General features: G+C 44.6%; 1 protein-coding gene across 3 annotated transcripts in view; it reads left to right on the forward strand.

Annotated features, from left to right (window-relative positions):
• Positions 1–4588: 4588 nt before the first annotated feature.
• Positions 4589–20468, forward strand: part of TARBP1 (tRNA guanosine 2 -O-methyltransferase TARBP1) — a 90310-nt gene continuing 74430 nt past the window's right edge. The window contains exons 1-6 of one of the 3 annotated variants that reach the window (XM_086679656.1): positions 4589–5589; positions 11165–11262; positions 12744–12813; positions 15027–15175; positions 16067–16119; positions 17646–17743. In XM_086679656.1, coding sequence (XP_086535782.1) covers positions 4647–5589; positions 11165–11262; positions 12744–12813; positions 15027–15175; positions 16067–16119; positions 17646–17743 — 1411 coding nt within the window. In that variant the 5' untranslated portion in view covers positions 4589–4646. The remainder of the gene's footprint in view (positions 5590–11164; positions 11263–12743; positions 12814–15026; positions 15176–16066; positions 16120–17645; positions 17744–20468) is intronic. The other 2 variants (XM_086679654.1, XM_086679655.1) reach the window with 2 other exon arrangements.

The following is a 20468-nucleotide window of genomic DNA, read 5'->3' on the forward strand; positions in this document are numbered from 1 at the left end:
GAACCGTGAGATCATGACCGGAGCCAAGGTCAAGAGTTGGCCGATTAACCGACTGAGCCACCCGGGGGCCCCTGAATTCTTGTTTATCCAGTTTCCAACATTTACTGGAGAGCTACCATATTTCTGGTACTGTGTTTGCTGTGTAGGATACAAAATGAATTGAAGCAAAATCCTAATTCTTAAGGGGCTCGTAAACCGTGGTGGAAACATACATATTCATCCATTCGTATGACAGTAAATTTACCGAGTGGCTACTCTCTGCTAGACACCGGGAGTGCAGAGATTATGAGGCAGTAAACCTCACATACTAATCGTAGACTTTCTTGATGTTTTAGAGGTAACGTAGCAGAGGGCATAGGTTCGAGTCCCCTCTGCTGCTTTTTTGTTGCGTGACATTGGGCAAGTCACTTAACCTCGCCCATTCTTGGTTAACTTTTCTGTAAAGTGAGAAAAATAATAGCGCTTCATTTATGAGTTGTTTTGAGAGTTTAATGGAGTAACACATATATAAAAATGTTACTATGCGTTCTTCATTGTAAGGATAATGGACAAATTATTATTACTAAATGGAAGATTTGGATAGTACAGAACTGGGCATTGGGAACAGCTTTCCGGAGATGCCTTGGAATTTGGGTCCTCGTGGAGGAGTTGGAGATGGCTAGTCACTCAGTGAGCATTCCTGGAGCGCGTTACAGCGAGAGATGCAAGAAGCCAGATTCATGTGATTAAAGACGTAACTCCATCCTCCTCCCCACCAATTGCTCATGGTGGGGAAGTGGGCAGAAAAGTGAGCCTGCGATGATATCACTGCATGACAAATGCTGTGGATATGCCAGGGTGTTTTGGGAATTTGGAAGAGGGTCACCTACTTAGGTGGGGTGGGTGTTGTTGGTGGGAGTGAGGTATTAAGAAATGACTTTCTGGGGCGCCTGGGTGGCGCAGTCGGTTAAGCGTCCGACTTCAGCCAGGTCACGATCTCGCGGTCCGTGAGTTCGAGCCCCGCGTCGGGCTCTGGGCTGATGGCTCGGAGCCTGGAGCCTGTTTCCGATGCTGTGGCTCCCTCTCTCTCTGCCCCTCCCCCGTTCATGCTCTGTTTCTCTCTGTCCCAAAAAAAAAAAAAAAACGTTGAAAAAAAAAAAAAGAAATGACTTTCTGGAGAGATGACATTTGAACTGTATCTCAAAAGGGCTATAGGCACCCGATGGTTTGATTTTAGGAAGATCACCATGGTAGCAACATCGAGTATGTACTGGAGTGGAGGGTGATGCGGGTAGGAGGTTGTCGCTGTTATCTTAGTAAGAAATGACATCAGTCAAAAACTCAGGTATTAGTCGGGGACAGAGAGGCGGGGACACTAGAGATTTAGAAAGATCCACGGATAGATTTGAAGAGTGATCATACGTGGTAGTCAAGGAAAGGAGTGAGAAGTCTACAGGGTCCCGGGGTTTTTGACTTGGGCGGCTGACTGAAAATGGCCATTCCCCTAAATGGGAAATACCTGGCGAGAAGTAAGGATGCTGGGGAATGAGGATAATAGGCTGAAGTCTGAAAAAGTGGAAACTGAGACTGATGCCCTGGTGGTAAGCCGAAGGAGATGTCTGGTAGGCAGTGGATAGACAGGTTTGGAGCTCAGCAGCGAGATCTGGGTGGGAGATCTAGATTTTTTCCCCCCCCCCGCATTGTTAGCATGTAAATGGGAGCTCACTTTAGTTTTAGTGACGCTATTCAGGGAAAATTTATAAAGTGAGAAGAGCAGAGGCCTGAAGATGTAACCCTGGAAACAGGCCAGGAAGAGAAAGAGGAGTCTTCCCCCCAAAGAGGTGGAGACGAAACAGCTGGAAAAGTCGAGAAAAGCAAAGAGGAGGAAGAAGTTAGGTCATGAGAACCGGAGGAAAACAGTGTTTCAGGAAAAGGAAGTCCTCAACCGTGAAGTACCACAAGGACACAAGAGGCGGCTTTTGTGGTGAGGAGACCCCTGCCCTCCTGGTGAGCCAGGGAAGCGGTGACTGGGGGACATAATTCGGGCAGAGAAAATAAGTAGTACAAACATGTGGCAACAGAGGAGTTCCATGTGTCTGGAACCATGGGCAGAGTAGGGAAAATTAGGTCATGAGGCTGGTTGGCTTTCACTGGCTGCCCAAGAAGCCACCAGCGTGCTCTAAAGTTGGGCGTTATTCTGTAGGTAATAGGGAATGAATACATAGGCCAACTTATGAGTGTATTTTTAATAAGTCATTTTTTTAAAGGTTGTTTTTAAAATTTATTTATTTTGAGAGAGAGAGAGAGAGAGCGCTCAAGTGGGAAAGGGGCAGAGAGAAAAGAGAGAGACAGAATCCCAAGCAAGCTCCATGCTGTCAGTGCTGAGCTGGAATGGGGGCTTGATCTCATGACCCACAAACTGTGAGATCATGACCTGAGCCGAAACCAAGAATCTGTTGCTTAACCGACGGAGGCACCCAGGCGCCCCAGTAAGTCATTTTTAAAAACTGAGGTAGGGGTACCTGGGTGGCTCAGTCGGTTAAGCGACCGACTCTTGATCTCGGCTCAGGTCATGATCTCAAGGTTTGTGAGTTCGAGCCCCTACACAGGGCTCTGACAGCACAGAGCCTGCTTGGAATTCTCTCTCATTCCCTCTCTCTCTCTCTGTCTCTCCCCTGCTCTCGCGTGTGCTCTCTCTCAAAATAACTAAATAAACTTAAAATAACTAAATAAACTAAAAAAAAAACCTGAGGTAAAACTTACATGCAGTGAAATGCATAGATCTTGGGGATTCAATTCAAGGAGCTTTGACAAGTGTGAAACCTTGTGTAACCAGCACCCTAATCAAGATAAAATACTTCCATCACCTTAGAAAGTTCCCTTGTGTCCTGTTTTAATCTCCACTCCCTACAGGTAATTACCATTCTCATTTCTACCCAAAAGATTACTTTTGTCTATTCTTGAATTTCATATACCTGGAATCAGACCGTATGTAAACTTTATTCTCTGGCTTCTTTTGTTCAGCATGAGGGTTTTGAGATTTATCCATGTTGTTGCACGGATTCGTAATTCATTCTGTATTGCTGAGTAGCATTATTATATGAGTAGGTCACAGTTTGTTCATCTATTCTTCCATCGATGGACATTTAGGTTGTAATAAACATTTGGTAATGACTAAGGTTGGCAAAAATGTTCATGCACAAGCATTTTTGTTGGGGTATGTTTTCATTGACTTCAGGCAAATATCTAGGGGTGCAATGGCCGAGTCATCAAGGAGGTACATTTTAACTTCATTAGAAATGGCTTTCCAAAGTGATTGTCCCATTTACACGCCCACCAGTCATGTATGGGAGTTCCAATTGTTCCACGTCCTTGGCTCTTTTCCGCCTTTAAAATTTAGCCATCCTGATGGGTATGAAGTGGTATCTCTTTGGTGGTCTAATTTGAATTTCTTTAGCAGCCAATATTGAACACCTTTTCAGAGGTCTACATTTGCGGTTAAGTGTCTGCTCAAGAGTTTTGCTCATTTTTGTTTGCTAGGTATATGAAAAATGTAGATTGAGGAAAATTGATATTTACTGGCATGTGATATGTTGAAGGCAATTGATATTTACTGACACATTCTTAGTGGGTTTACAACAGAACCATTTATGCATTCTATTAACGGAAAACTGAATGAGTCTGAAATACAGAAAAAATCTTGCATATAGGATGTCCGGTAACTTCAAATTATAGAAAATCAGAAATGTAAAAATAACTTAAAATTATATACAAAAAACCTAACTTCAAATAACTTTATACCTCATCAATTATGTTTAATACACGTCAAGCTCTTTGAAGATGGGCTTGTGTCCTCCCCCATTGACTGCCAGAGAGATCTTTATGGTTAGAAGGCAAAGAAAACCCATGTGATAGATCGTTTGCCTAGGATTAAGCCAGGAACCAAACCAGTAAGGTACATGCTAAGGTGCGGTTTTCTGTTTTTGCGGGTGGCTCTAGATGCACAGAAAATACACAGATGGGCAATTTTTGAGATCGCTCGTTGGAGCACAAGCACTATGTGGAAACATCTGCATGTTACATCAGCTTGGGCATTTACCGCAAAGGCTGGCGTTGGCATCGTTTTCTGCCCTGTCCCTAACACATAGCTGTAGTACTTTTCAGGGCCTCTGAGTCATTCTCAGTTTTCATTGTATGGCTTTTTGGTTTGGTTTGTTTTTTTGCAGGTGTCCGGAACCCATTTCGGACCCACTGAGACCCAGTCTCTTTGTGAGCGGTGTCAACCTGCGCCTTTTTGCAAACAACCTTCTAGGAGACTGAAGTACACCGAGGTGTGCTTCTGGCCCACAGTCGCAGGCACGCCTGCTTGATTTAGGGCTCTGGGGCAGGCCCATCTCCAATTAGGAATTGATGGAGTTGATGCCCTGACGACAGTGACGTTTAACGAGGGCTTTCTTTCCACTACAAAATAGTAAGGGAGGGGCGAGAGGGATCGGGTTGCAGGCGGTGCTGCTGGGGGGAGCCCCAGAGCGCGCAGGGCCGGACCTGGGCGGGCTGAGGGCCCCCTCCGGGCAGGCGTGAGCCCGGGCCAGCCGCGCACGCGCACGCACTCGCGCACGCCGGCCCCTCATTTGGGCGCCGGGTGTCGGCGGCGCGCGCGGGGGCAAATGGAGTGGGTGCTCGCGGAAGCGTTGCTGTCGCAGAGCCGGGACCCCCGGGTCCTGCTCGGAGCGCTGTGCCGCGGGGAGGCGTCCGCGGAGCGCGTGGAGACGCTGTGCTTTCTGCTGCAGCGACTCGAAGACGAGGAGGCGCGCGGCGGCGGCGGCGGCAGGGGCGCGGGCGCGCTCCCGGAGGCGGCGCGCGAGGTCGCCGCGGGGTACCTGGTGCCGCTGCTGCGGGGCCTGCGCGGGCGCCCCGCGGGCGGCTCGGACCCCGGCCCGCCGGCCCGCCACCGCCGGCGCGTGCTGAGGGCGGCGGGCGCCGCCTTGCGTTCGTGCGCCCGCCTCGCCGGGGGCTCGCAGCTGGCGGCCGCCCTGGCCGAGGAGGCGCTGCGCGACCTGCTCGCTGCGGGGCCCGCGCCCGGCGCCGAGGCGGCCGTGGAGGTGCTGGCGGCCGTCGGGCCCTGCCTGCGGCCCCGCGAGGACGGGCCGCTGCTGGAGCGGGTGGCGCAGGCGGCCCTCGCCCTGGCGCTGGCCGCCGACGGGGACGGGGGCGAGGCCGGGCCCGCGGAGGACGCGGCGGCGCTGGCGGCCGGGCGGCTGCTGCCGGCGCTGGGCCAGTGCGGCGGGGCGGCGCTGCGGGCCGTGTGGGACGGGCTGGGCGCGGCCGGGGCGCCCCCGGGGCCGGGCCGCGTCGGGCCGCAGCTGCTGGTGCTGAGCGCCCTGGCCGAGAGGCTGCTGCCCGAGCCCGGCGCCGACCGCGACCCGCGCACGCGCGAGGAGGGCCCGGACGCGCGGCGCTGCTGGCGCTTCTGGAGGACGGTGCAGGCGGGGCTGGCCCAGGCCCAGGACGCCCTGACGCGCAAGCGAGCGCGCTACCTGCTGCAGAGGGCGGTGGAGGTGTCGGCGGAGCTGGGGGCCCGCTGCGCCTGCGGCCCCCAGGAAGGAAACGGTACTTGCCTCTTTGCCCCCGGCCCCACCCCGCTTGGCTTCCCGCTGGGGAGGCCTCCCGCTTCTGAAACCCAGCTCTCCGCCCTCCGTGCCTGATGTGCCTTCCCTTGACCTTAAAGCCCGGACACCTTGGGAGCCTCACCTCGAGAGGATGTGCTCCAAGTGTCACCAATCACTGCAGCTGAGAACAGTCAGCGTTTCTTAACCTTTCTGACCCAGAGCGGGGCGGAACCCTGCGTCCGTGGAATAATTAGGAACAGGACTGAGCCCATTCAGCATTTTACAGACCACATTTGCGCGATCTCGTGGTAGGTCCATCCTAACAGAAAGGAAGGGTTCGCTTCCATCAGACTGAAAGAAAAATTATTTCCCTGTCCTGACCAGTGCATTGAGGTTTGAGTGTTAGAATTCTGAACTCGAAATCGTCACACTCTTTGAAAGTTTCTCTTGGCAATTCTCTGTCTGGGAGTTACTGAAGTTTGTTAAATGTGTAGTCCTTAAGTCGACCTTTTGAGGGTATTTTTGCTGTTGATTTTAAGTAATTTTTTTTTTTAAACCTTTTGAGCCTGGGCTTCCTACAAGAGTAGTTGAAATAACCAGGACTCCCTTCCATTTGGTACTTACTGTTAATTGGTTTGTTCACTGAAATGTGTGGACATGCCCTTCGGTCATCTTTTTGAGCTCTCCAAGACCGAAAATAGATTGATTCGACATTGTCTCAGTAGATAGAAAATTTCTACTTTGTCAGCTATAGCTGCCTATTACTGGTAAAGGATTTTTGTTTGGTTGAAGTTGTGAGTAGATTTTCCTGTTTGTCTAAAACATTAGATAGTAAATATTTTGACAGTCCACGAATTGGTGATCATCTATTTAGAGTTTTCACTGGAGAGGACTTTTTAAAAAAAATATTTTATTTGTTTTTGAGAGAGAGCTCAAGGAGGGGCAGGGCAGAGAGAGAGGGAGACAGGAGCTGAAGCAGGATCCGAAGCAGGCTCTGTGCTGACAGCGAGCTCAATGTGGGGCTTAAAGTCACAAATGGTGAGATCGTAACCTGAGCTAAGTCAGATGCTCAGCCAACTGAGCCACTCAGATGCCCCTGGAGAAGACTTTAAAAATACCAAAATTAAAGCCATTGATTTTAAAGAATCATTCTGCAGAGTTTTAAAGATAAGCAATAGTTTTTCTGTGCTCTCCCACTTCTAGTTTCCATTTCAGAAAACAACGTCTTGTACCCTTTTAATGGATTATTTTGGTACTTACCTCTGTGTCTTCCAATGATCTGGGTAAAGCAACATCCATTGTCATAGTTACCCTTTGGTTAAATGTGAATTCAACATTATAAAGGTATGGCTGAAATTACTGTTCACAGGTGATCTATGTAGTAAGCTACGATTTTTTTTTTCCTTCTTGCATGTTTTTCCTGGAATTACGTCATTTAAAAATCTGGTTCTCTCTGTATCACTAATTCAGCCTCAGATTTTTAGCTAGTTGTCTCAGTTTTTATTGTATAAAATTTTCCTGATTTTTCTCTTAGATTTCTTTGACACTTTTTTTTTTTTAATGTTTATTCATTTTTGAGAGAGACAGAGACAGCGTGAGCGGGGCAGGGGTAGAGAGTGAGAGAGGGAGACAGCAACCAAAGCAGGCTCCAGGCTCTGAGCCATCAGCACAGAGCCCGATACTAGGCTTGAAGCAACGAACTGCAAGACCACGCTTAACTGACTGAGCCCCCCAGGCGCCCCTTGGATTTCTTGATCATTTCTTGATCATTTCTGTTAGATGCCTGTAGAAGTTCAGCCTGGTGCCCAGTTGCCATTCTTAATCTGCCTTCACCTGAGTCCTGTCTTGGAACTCTTGTTTCCTGGGGTTCTTACCTTCCCCTTTTTTGACTTACTTGTTTTGATGTACAGCATTTTCCAGAGATCGAAATTTTTTTTTTTTCCAACGTTTATTTATTTTTGGGACAGAGAGAGACAGAGCATGAACGGGGGAGGGGCAGAGAGAGAGGGAGACACAGAATCGGAAGCAGGCTCCAGGCTCCGAGCCATCAGCCCAGAGCCTGACGCGGGGCTCGAACTCACAGACCGCGAGATCGTGACCTGGCTGAAGTCGGGTGCTTAACCGACTGCGCCACCCAGGCGCCCCGAGATCGAAATTTTTAAGAGCATATCTGATGAATCCATCAAAGAACCCGTTGTTGTGTCTGATATGTTTTTATTTCCATCATTTCTATCTGACACTTCCGTTCACTGAGAATCCCCATCTGTTCATACATGCTCTCTGCCTTCTCCACTAGGTCCTTTAATATCTTCAACATACTCATCCTAGTCACGTGTGTATGCATGGGCCATTTCTAAGTTTGGTTTGGGTTTTTGTTTTATTTCTTGGCGGTGGGGTCACTCTCTTCAGTAGAGACTGAAGTAAATATTTATGCATAGAGAAGGCCGCTCTTCTGTTAGGCCATTAGTGCTGGGGGTTGAGTCACACTAGTGTGTATTTGGATCTTGTTGTTGTTGTGGTTGTGGATTATTGCTGGCTTATGTTCAGTGGGAAGTCGGGAGTACCCAGGGGTTCGGTCAGTGTACTTGTTTTTCTGAGGCCCTTGATGCTAACACCACAGCTGGGGTCCTTCCCTCAGGGTTAGACCGCTGATGTTTGTCCCTCGGTGCAAGGCTGGAGGTGGAGGGTGAAGAGGGGTGGGACTTTTCATATCTTCTGCGCCAGCCTCTTCTTAGGCCCCATGTGCCTGAACCTCAGGGTTCCAGCTTTCTATGCCATCTCTGCCCCCACCCCCGTGGCCAATAACCTCTGTCTCCTACCCTTTTTAGTCTGTGTGCTGCCGAAGCTAGCACATCTCTGCCTCCCGCTTAGTGGAGAGTTTAGAGTTCCCTTACCCTGTCCTTTGGTGGCTTCGTTCTGCTTGTATCTGCGGGAGGTCTTGGCTGCTGGTTTCCTGTCCTCTCCCAGCAGCGGACCTGCTGCCAGTCCCAGTGCAGGACTCTGGGCATGAGACGGTCTCCTCCTGTCGGTGCAGGTTTCTGTCCATCCTTCAGGGCGGCCAGCTTTTGCCTGGTATCAGGGCTGCGGCAGGCATGGGGACGTGCGAGGCTTTCCCCCAGGGGCAGACAGGTGTGGCCTCTGGTGTGAGGGGGGGTCCAGGGTGCAGACAGGCTTAAGCAGCTGACCACCGTCTTGTACCCTTGGAGGGCTAGGATGGGCTTCTCCAGTTAGTCTTGCTGCCCCTTCGAACCTGGGTGGGGCCTGCATGCTTGTGCTGCAAAGTCTCTTGCCTTTCCCACAGTCTTTCTCAGAACAGCTGGAGGAGGCCTAAGGGAACTGAGCTGGTGAATGGTTGTGGATTCCCTTTGCGGTTCTCCAGGTGCTAGGCTGTTAAACTAGCCCACACCTGGCCTTGAGAAACTCCCCAAACGTTCGTTGTTTCTTTGCCTCTCTATTTTTCAAGTTCCTTTATTTATTTTGAGAGAGAGAGAGAGAGAGAGAGAGAGAGAGAGAGAGGGAGAGAGAGAGAATCCCAAGCAGGCTCCGTGATGTCAGCGCAGAGTGGACGTGGGGCTTGATCCCACGAGCAGCGAGATCATGACCTGAGCCGAACTCAAGAGTTGGATCCTTAACTGACTGAGCCACTCAGGTGCCCCTCGTTGTTTTTTTTAAACTACTTTTTGGTGACCACCTCTTCCTGCACTTGGCCAGAGGTAGGTCAGTTTGCGTGTCCTGTCTGTTCTTGGAGAGACTTTCTGCCCTTTAGAGTCCAGATCACCGGGTTGCTTGACAGCCTTAGGTTTCAGGAGTTCAAGATTTTGTGTGTTGTCCAGCTTTTTCCCTTTGTCAGTGTGGCAGGAATGTTCTTCTGTGGCTTTCTATATCCTAAGTGAAAGCTAAGACCAAGCATGTCTAAATGCCTTTGTTTTCCCATCACATTTGATTTACGGTTTGGCCGGGGGTAGGATTCTAGCCTGGAAAACGTTTCCATTCAAAATTTTGAAGGCATTGATCTATTGTCTTCGAAGCTAGAGCTTTTGTTGTTGCTCTTGCGCAGTCTGAAACCATTCTGAATCATGTTTATTTATATGTGCTGTGTTTCTTCTGCGTGGAAGTAGGGACTGTGCCCCCATCATTCTGAAATTTCACAGTTTTGGCTTGGGTCAGTTTTCATCCCTGTGCTGGCCACTGGTGGACCTAGTCAATCTGGAAATCATGTTCTTCAGTTCTGAGAACTTCTGAATTACTTTATTTCCTTCCTTCCTTCCTTTCTCATTTCTGTTCTCATGTTGGATATTGAAGCTCCTGGACTGGTTAGCAAAGCATCTTCTCTCCTGTTTCCTATGATTTTGTCTCTTTGTTCTATTTCTTGCGTGACTCTCTCAGCATTATTTCCGGTCCTTTCTCTGCGCTTCTTGTTTGTTGCTGTCAAATTTTTATTCTCACGCGATCTTTCTTGTTCTTACAATGCACCCTTATTAATCGTATCCTTTTCTTATAGCAGCCTGAGGTTTATCTTGTTCCCCCTAGTTGTGTTTTCTCCAAATCTCCTGTTTGTTTGGTCTTGATCTTTAATGTGCACGTTCCCGCAGACATCTGGTGATCCTTAGATACCTGTTTCTATTTAAGAATAAGGAGCCAAAAACCAAGTTTAAGTCTCTAAGCACGTGAGCAGAGCCTGCATGAACTTCAGTGCAAGGTGATCTCCCATGACAGGTCTTTCCTCTTGCGCTGGCCAGATTCCACGGAGACCTTCTAGTCTGCTGCTGCATAGTGTAGTCCTGGTCAGCATTCTGGGACCCGAGGGGCTCATGTGGTAGAAGGGGCAGGTAGAGGGGGATCTCAGCACCCGGGTGCTTCCATGGTCACTTAATTCCCGGCTTCATACGGCACTCATTCCTGACCTCAGCAGAGTCCAATGCCTCTCCCTCCAGAGACCCACAGTTTTACCTTCTCCAGAGAATCACTTCCAGGCTTTTTCTGGCTCAGAGCACAGGAAGGGGCACCAAGGCTCTGTTACTTAAACACACTGAACACATCCTCTTTTAGTTTATCCTCGGTTTTTGCTTCTGCTTACAGAGTTCGCTTTTGCTGGCAATTCCTTAGGTCTGGGGAAATTTTTAAAGTAGAAATCAGTTTTTTTCTTGGCTTTCCCCGTGGGTACTTAATACTCACTTTTCTTGAGTCTGCTTAGTTTTTCTCTAATTTTTCAAACTAAGCTTCACTGCTGTTGTCTGCTTCCCTGTTTTCTCCACACTTCTGGGCTTTTGCCTCTGAAAAATCTTTGGCTGTTACAGCGAGGTTCTTAGGGAGAGAAAGCAGGGTTTATGACTCTTACCCAGAACTCCAAAACAGTAATCTTATTTAAAAGCAAAGGAAAGAAATAAAAAAACACAACTCCTTTTGAGATTCTTGTTAGCCCGAGCTTCCTCTCTGGGCTTTGATACAGTGGTACCCTGCATTATTAGAGGATACGGTATCTGGTAACAGTGGCATGATTTTAAAAATGACTGTCATTAAGAAACCTAAGAAATACGCAAAAGGAGGAATTAATTTTCCTTTTTAAACCACATCAGGCCCGAGTCTGTTTTGGTGGTCTGAGAAGAAAAAGGATGAACTTCTCAAGTTTTGGGAAAACTATATTTTAATTATGGAAACTCTAGAAGGAAATCAGGTGGGTGTTTTCATATTTTAACAAATCCTATGTAGATGCAGTTTTAATTTTTTTTTTTCAAATGTTTTGTAAAAGCAGTGCAAAAAAGACAAATTTGGATAAGGCATAATGGGATACAAGTGCCCTTTGTTCTCTGGCATAAATGCAATTTAAAACTGTTAACTCAGGAAATTAAAGCGTATTTTTAATCGACTTAAATTGTGACTCAGAGACTTTTAGCCTTGTTTATTCTTCCCTTGACATTTCCTTCTAAAGTGTTAGTTTTTACTTTCTCAGTGTTCTGAATAATCTCCAAAGAAATACACACTTAGGAAAATGTTACTTAAGGTGATTCTGAGATGAATTGTTGTTAAATAAATAATTGCCCTTTAATTTTGTAGGCCGGTCTCCCTTCCTTTCTTCCTTCCTTCCTTCTTTCTTGTTTTAGTTCTTATATCTGTGTGTACGTAGTCATGCAAGTGGAAACTTGAAAAGTCATTTTCAGTTAACTTTGAGTTAGTTTTTGTAGAGTCATGAAATTTTTAAGGTGAGAGGAATCTCTCAGAGAGGGAGAGATTGTGCATGTGTGTGGGAGGGGCAGAGAGAGAGAGAGAGAAAATCCCAAGCTGGCTCCGGGCTATCGGCATGGAGCCCCACGGGCCAATCCTGAACTGTGAGATCATGACCTGAGCCAAGATCAAGAGTTGGATACTTACCTGACCGAGCCACCCAGGCACCACTAAATTTCTAAATCCGAGGCATCTGGGTGGATCAGTTGTTTGAGCATCCAATTTCGGCTCAGGTCATCATCTCCTGGTTTGTGAGTTCGAGCCCCGCCTCAGGCTCGCTGCTCTTCAAGTGGAGCCTGCTTTGATTCAGATCCTCTGTCTCCCCCTCTCTCTGCTCCTCTCGCATTTGCTCGCACTTTCTCTCCCTCTCAAAAAAGAAATAAACGTTAAAAGAAAGCATTTCCAAATTCAAATAAACTTTTATGGTTTTCCTTAATCAGTATATACATAAGATCCCTATAATTTGTTTAGAAACTCTGATTTACCTACCGTAGGCTAAGTAGTTGAACACTGAACTCTGAACTGGCCCTACTTCTAAATGTATGGCCTTGAACAACTTGAGCGACTAGAGAGAATATTTTTTCCCTGTTTTGTAATCTGTTGGTATTACCAGCTCTGCCTGTTTCCCAGCACAGCTGAGGATTACATGACGTGGTTTATGATTCTCACTGTACAGATGTGACGGTCCTGTTACTCTATCCTAGGCTGTGGTCGTTAGCTTTGCCGCACTCGGTCTCCTACACCAGAATTCATATGATTTAACAACTGGAAGAATCTGGCACCTTCTGCATAGTTTTTCTATGGGGAAAAAAAACAGAAGGGCTACTCTTCTATAAACGGATGAAAAGCAGATTCATTTTCTTTTTTCAAGTTTACCTCGAAGTTTTCAAAGGTGAATTTTTATTTCATATGGTGTTTTGTTTTTGTTTTCAGATCCATGTTATAAAGCCAGTTTTACCAAAGCTCAACAGTCTGTTTGAATATGCGGTGTCCGAGGAAAATGGTAATGATTACTTTTATTTTGATTCTTGTGACATTTAGAGTTTCTTTTTTCCTCCTCGTTTGTATACCTGCTTCTTACTCATTACAGAGAGTTGGGGAAAACTTTAAAAGTGTAAGGAGGATGATGTGAATCTGCTGCCACCAAGAGAACGGCTGTTAACGTTCCAGACCCACGCCTCTGGACTGATTGATCATAACGTTTGTCTCACTTAGGCTTGTGTCCAGATGCGTTTACCTGTATCCGTAAATAGTTTTTGAGAACATAATTTTAAATGACTGCAGAGTTTTTTGTGAGTCGGAGGTATGGTTAACTCTGTAAACTTTTGGTGACGGCACACTTCAACCCTCACAGAAGGAGGAGAATAGCGTGTAAAATGAACCCCCTCGCCCAGCTTCGGACAGTGATCAACACGTGGCCAACCGGTGCCTCGTATCCTCTCTCAACCCGTCCTGCTGCTTCCCCACCAGGGACTGCGAAGCCACCCCAAGACAGCGTATCATGTTGTCTATAATTATTTCAGCGTATATCCTTAAAAGATAAGGGCTCTTCAGTAATGTTTTGATGTCGGTGTGGTCTACGTTTTTAATAATAGCTCCTTGGTATTCTATATTTTAACTGCTCTCCGTTCTTATTCTCCAGATCCGTTTCATTGTTTGTTGGTTCCTTTTTGGGGGGTTCAATTACTACTCTGTCACTTGGACTTCTTAGGAAGATTCCAAGACAGAATTTGGAAAACGGTTTTTTAAGCCCTTCCCTAGTACTGTATTTTGAGAGCCTTTTAGGAGACATAGAAGGAAGCGGAGCTTCCTGAAATTATTTTATGAAATGAAGTTTGAGTCAACAAAACCGCTAAATGCAGGCTGACAGTGGTTAGTATGCATGTGAATGATAAACTGTTACATTATCATGTTTACCCGTGAGAATTAACCTAGGTAAATGGGTTTTAGTGCCTTCTCTAGATAATTACAACTTTAATAGTTTGACCCCTTAGGAGTTGAGCTTTTATTCAGCCAAGCGCTGTAGTTGTTTTTGGATACACTGGGATTTTTCACAGAGCGAAAGAATCTGTAGTCACCTGGGGCTAGAATTTAATTGAATCCTGTTGTGACTTCCCTTATGCATTTACTATTAAAATGATTCTCTTATTACCATGTTTTGCCCACAGCTCTTGGCAAGCCAAATCAAATAGCAGTGACAGATTTTGAAAAATTACCATTGCCAAAGCATTGAACAAGCATCTTGGCGTAAATTACAAATAATGGACCAATTTATTTCTAGAATGCCATGAGTTAAAAATGCTGAATAATTTTTTTCCTAGAAGAATTAAAGAATATTTCAAAAGAGTTTTAAAAAAAAATCTCTAAGGTACATATTTATTCCATTTTTTTGTGTGTTTTTGCCCTCACTCATTTATATATTTAACAGAAATTCCTTAGTGTCCAGTATATGCTAAGTGCTAGGAAAAAAGCGGTGAGACAGATGTACTATTTTTGATTTAACTTTTGTCTCGTTTCCGTGAAAAAAAAGTCGCGCGATAAGTTCTGTAAAGGTACCAAACAAAGGACTGAAATGGAGTATATAGTGAGCGGGGCAGGGAAGGCCTACCTGAGAAAGGACGTCCAACTTCAGAGTTGAGGCGACACTGTGTACAGAGGTCCTGAGATGGGAACAGGAGAGAGCAGCAGAGAGAGAGAGAGAGAGAGTCCTAAGTAGGCTGCACACTCAGCACAGAGCCCAACACGGGCCTCGATCTCACGAACCGAGAGATAATGACCTGAACCAAAATCAAGAGTCGACTGAGTCACCCAGGTGCCCCGTTAAGATTTTATTCCACGTATGAGAAGCCACTCAAGGGTTTTAAGTGGAGGAGGGACAGTTTCAGGTTTCTGTGTGAAAAATGGACTGAAGTAGGGTGACAGGGATTGTTTGAAATGGCCCCAAATCTAAAGTCCCAACCCTGTGCGCCGTAGAGGTGGTAAAGTTGCCTGCGGTCTCTCTAAGTGAAACTATCTGATCATGGAACACTGAAGACTGAAGTCCTTTTGGTCACTCGGTGAGCACCCTTGGATATGATTTAAAAACTCAGTGCTGTAGTGTCCTAATGAAGTTAATGTATCTGTGTGTAAATGTGTTTATTTATGAATCTATAGTCTGTGTGGCACAACATAACGTGAGAATCAGCTGTCAACAACATCGGGTGTTTATTTCCACAGGAAATTGGCTCTTTCACCCATCCTGGCATATGTGTATTTATAAAAGAATGTTTGAAAGCGAAAATAAAATCCTGACCAAAGAAGGTGTTCTCCATTTTTTGGAGCTATATGAGACAAAGATTCTTCCGTTTTCGCCAGAATTTTCTGAGGTACTGACAGCTTCTCCCCACCACCCTGCCACCCCCCCCGCCCCTGTTCCCTTTGTCAAGAGATGAGAGGAAAAGGCATTTGTTGCATCATAAGTGATCTTCAAAAAATCTGTATATTGGGGCTCTCACATAGCAAGTAACACTTTATAGATTTGCATAACGATGCTGCTTCCACAGTTCTGAATATCTGAATTAGTGTTAGCTATTGTATTAAGCAGAGATCGCCTTTTGAGCTGTATTTATTAGCATCTATACGGCCATTGATCAGAAATCACACAAAGCGGAGACTGAGAATTATAGCCGTGATTTAAGTCTTACGGTGCCGGTGAGTCACGTGATCACTGGGAGCACAGTGATTTACCCCTTATTTAGAGACACCCTAGTAAACTTTCCTAACTGAGGACCTGCTGTCATGTTTTGAGATGTCTCATTTTCCACATTCTCCTGTCCTCCCTGCGCTTCCTAGACTCTTGCTTTTTTGGCCCTATGTCGGGTAATATTTTTGAAAATATAATTTTCCCCCCATTTTATTTTCCAGGCATAGGAGCCTAAATTTTCTCTTGAGTATCTTTTTTGTTTTTTTTCCTCTGTAACTGTGCTTATTTTCCATCGTGTATTTCTTCTTGGGGTTTGTTTCTTCCTTCCTGGCCCTATATGAACGCTCTTCCTAAGTTTTTATCAGGTGGGAAAATTCTGTATTTGTTGTGGCAATGGACTTAAGGGACCCTCCAAGGTTAGCATGGAATTAGCCTACAGGGTAAGAGATGAGCTTTGCATAGACCAGCTCGTCTGCATCGCTACTGGGATATGCAGTTAGGGCAAAGCTGACTTTTCAAAGTTGCAGCTGTAGCTTAACATTAATTACTTTTTTTCTTTTTTCTTTTTTTTTAGTTTATTATTGGACCATTAATGGATGCACTTTCAGAGAGCTCTCTATATAGCAGGTAAACAGGCAGTATGTAACCCAGCAGCAATGTGGGAATATGTACTTGATGTATAAATTTAACATGTTTGTGAAATAGGACCAGGCAGTTTAATGCATTTGGTACGTCTTACGTGTTGCTGAAGAGACATGAAACTTTTTCTTGTTACAACGTCCCTCTGTGTTTGTGGTTCTTCTTGCTCTCTTTCTATTACGTATCAAGTGTTCCTTCTTTTTCTCTTATTTCTTACCTTGAACCCTTCCACTCTTGGGCTTCTGGAAAGTATAGGTCACAGAGTTTATTTACTTTCTTCCCCTTGCTCTGTTTTCTGCCCTTTTGCAAATTATAGTGACTTTGGCTAACCAGCAGCTCTGTCTGCTGGGCGGACTTACCCATCTGCATCCTTTTCAGGGTCGGTCTGTCAGTCTGTCTGTCTGTCCACTTGCCTCTCCATCCACGTGAAAAGCCAGGAGTTCACAGCAGCACCTCCGATGCCAATCTGCTACCACAGGGCTCACTAACCTTGCCGTTTCCAAATCTGACAGCGGCTGCCATTGTCTAGAATATATCACTTCCTGCCCCCTCTCCACTTTGAAAAGTCAGACAGCGAAAAGTTTGTCATTGTGCGATGGCCTCAGTTTGTCAGCGTTATCTGTACTCTTGAATTATACCTTCAGAATTTCCCCTTGCTTTTGAACTTCGGTTGTCTTTCCAACATCGATGAAGTAAATTTATACTTGCAGGTCTTCTGTTCGGTGTACCTCTAAACAGAAAAACAAACAAACACCCGCTGCCAGTCTCTTTGAGATGTTTAAGTTAGTTTGTGCTGCTGTTAATATTTAATCCTATTTAATAAATATTGAAAGAACATAGCAATGCTTGATCTGCCAATTAGTGTTCAGATAACTCATTACTATTGAATAGTTCTGTGAAGCAATTAGATAGCTGGAGAGCAGTAAAACCTACTTGGTGCCTCTAAAGGAGCCGGCAGACACATTTATTATGAAATGCCTTCAGTTTTCGCCCACTCTAATGTGTTCAATTAACACATAATGTCCCTGGCGGAAGCATATGGCAGAAAAAAACCACGACTTCAGTAGACGCGAATAGTTAAATGCTCTTGCAGAAGTAACTAATTACCCATATATGTTTTTCTGGGAATGTTATTTCTTTTATTTAATACTTAAAGATTTGAATTCATTGGATTATACGTTGGAAACAATGAAGTATAATTGAAAATGATCAGTTTTAGACTTTTTAAAAACTGACGCTGTTTAGCAAGAGTCCTATATGCGTGTCAGGGAAATTATCGCAAAAAGGAAATTCGCGGCTACTTAGTATGTTACGTTATTAACCCATGTCCGTTTTCCTAGAAGACCCTGATGTTTCTGTAATCAGAAGGAGCTTCAAAATTTCACTGAAAAATAAAATGCAGGTTCAGAAAAAGATGTTTGTTGTTGAAAGACTTTAGAGCCATAGTTCATCTGGTTTCAGTATCCTTATTTGTAAATTGTAAATATTTGTTTCTTTCCCTCATTTGTTTATAGGTCCCCAGGCCAGCTGATAGGAACTGGTTCTCCATTGGGACTGAAATTACAGAAGTTTTTAGTCACTTATATTTCTCTTCTTCCAGAAGAAATAAAGAGTATGTGTTGGCAAAGAGTTTTTTAATTTATTAGCTTTAAGGCTTAAAAAATTTTTTTAGTATATTGGTGATAAGCACTATCCTATAACTATTATAATCAATATTATCAAAGTAATTTCCTTGTTTTGGAATTTACCTATTTTGTCAGAATTATACAGGTGTTTATTGTAATTGAGTGCACACTTTTGCCTTTATATATAATACGTAATTACTAGTATTGGCATGAGTAAAGTGGAAGTAATTAAAAAAATTTTTTTGTTTATATTTGAGAGAGGGACAGAGAGCAAGCATGAGTGGGGGAGGGGCAGACAGAGGGGGAAACAATCAGAAGCAGGCTCCAGGCTGTCAGCACAGAACTCGACACAGGTCCCAAACCTATGAACCGTGAGATCATGACCTGAGCCAAAGTTGGACGCTTAACCGACTGAGCCACCCCAGGCGCCCCAACATAGACGTAATTTTAGAATGGGTGCTGCAGTTGGCTGTCTTTTCTAGTTTTCTCTATTCGTTTTCTAAAAATCAGTAAAATTGTTTGAACAAAGAGAAACCTGGGTTTAGGAAAAAGTTGTAAACAGAATATCCATTGTGGCAAAACTGCCCGTCTATAGATATGAACTTAAAAGGTCACAGAAACATACAGTTGTTTTATGTAAGACCTTATATCTTAGAAATACCCGTTCACATTGGGGGTTTATTTTCCTTTCTGAGGAGTTAAGTTGATAAGGAAAGAACAAAACCAGTGTTCTATTGTTTGCTGAGCAGAAAGACTCAACTCTACTTCCTGGGTCCTTTTCACTCGTGGCTTTGTGGCTTGTAAAGTGAACCTGGGTATGAAATATATGCACGTTTCCTTTTGTATTTCATCTGCAAGTATAGCGAAACAAGTGACCAATGGTAATATCTACTTAAAAGGAGAAAAGGGAAAAGATGATCTGTATATCTCAACTTCAGATTTTTGGAAAATTGATTATTTTGATTGCTTTTGTAAAAAATCCGCTCCTGGAGAAGGTAACTCTCAGACGCTCTGTAGTTTGCCCGAAGTCAGCCATACGGAGATTACTGTGCCGACCACATTGGCACATCCCAGATCAGCGCCGAGCGAGGGAGGGGGTGGGGGTCAGCGCCCCCGGGGTTTCAGTGCCTGCTGTCTGTGGCCATAGCCAGCATGCAGAGGATACCTGTAAGCATGTCGAATGAATTTGAAATGGAATCGTGGCCATCGCCGTCTTCTGTGCTGTGAGTGACATGTTAGGCAAAAGGGGGAACTTAATTAGTCCCACAAGAGGGCAAGTAAAGTGTTTGTTTACTCAGGTTTTACTTGGTAGTTTTTTAGTCAACAATTTCCAGTGAGTATCTTAAATGTATCTAGTTTTGTGCTAGATACTTTGGAAGATACAAAATGCATGATATTTTATAAATAAGTAGTATAAAGTATTATTTTATGAGTAAAACATGAAACACAAGTTCCTTTCAGCAGCTTCCAAGGATTTCTTAAGTCATTCTATAGGGATGATCAGAGCAAACAGACATTTACGCTAATTGCATGACTTAAGGGTCCTTTAAGAAATCACATATTAGCAGAGAAGGCAGGACAGAGCACCTGATGTTTGTATCTCAAAATAGAAAAATAAACAGTGATTAGATCCATTCTTTTTTTTTTGAAAGCTATGAAATGTCTTTTTTTTTTTAATTTTTTTCTAATGTTTATTTATTTTTAAGAGGCAGACTGTGAGCAGAGGAGGGGCAGAGAGAGAGGGAGACACAGAATCCAAAGCAGGCTCCAGACCCTGAGCTGTCAGCACAGAGCCTGATGTGGGGCTGGGATGATGACCTGAGCCGAAGTCAGGTGCTTAACCGACTGAGCCACCCAGGCGCCCTGATTAGACCCATTCTTACCCTGTTTTTCTTTAATATCTCCAACAGAAGAATGGCTTTTAACAGTAAAAAGTTGATCTTTTACCTTAAGCTTTTTTTTTTTTTTTTTTTTTACTATAGCTGCATGGTTATCAGAATCTTTACAATAGAGTAGAATACTTAGAGGAATGTAATTTAAAATGACATTGATTTTTTCCAACAGGTTTGTTGAGCTAAAATTCACATACCATAAAACCCTTTTAAAGTGTTCAATTCATTTGTTTTTTAGTACATTCACAAAGTTGTACAACCATTACTTCTAATTCCAGAATATTTTCATCACCCCCCAAAAGAAACTCTATGCCCATCATCAATCAGTTTCCACTAATCTCCTTTCAGTTCCTGTCAGCCACTAATCTCCTTTCTCAACAGGTTTGCCGATTCTAGACATTTCATATACATGGAATCATACAGTATGTGGCCTTTTATTTTATGTCTGGCTTCTTTCATTTAGCATAATGTTTTTAGATTAATCCATGATGGGTCATCCAATAATGACCCATGTATCAATATTTCATTCTTTTTTTGTGACTGAATAATACTGTACTGTATAGATATCTCACATTTTATTTATCCTTTTATCAGTTGGTAGACATCTGGATTGGTTCCACTTTTGCTTTTTAAGTTTACTTATTTATTTTTGAGAAGGCGAGTGAGCACAAGCAGGGCAGGGGCACAGAGAGAGGGAGAAAGAGAATCCCAGGCAGGCTCCACGCTGTCAGCACAGAGGCCCCACTCAGTATCGAACTCATGAACCCTGAGATCATGACCTGAGCCGAGATCGAGAGTCAGATGCTTAACGAACTAAGCC

The sequence above is a fragment of the Puma concolor genome, chromosome D2 (genome assembly GCF_028749965.1).
Source record: "Puma concolor isolate L17-30 chromosome D2, mPumCon1.1.hap2, whole genome shotgun sequence".
Lineage (NCBI taxonomy): Eukaryota > Metazoa > Chordata > Mammalia > Carnivora > Felidae > Puma > Puma concolor.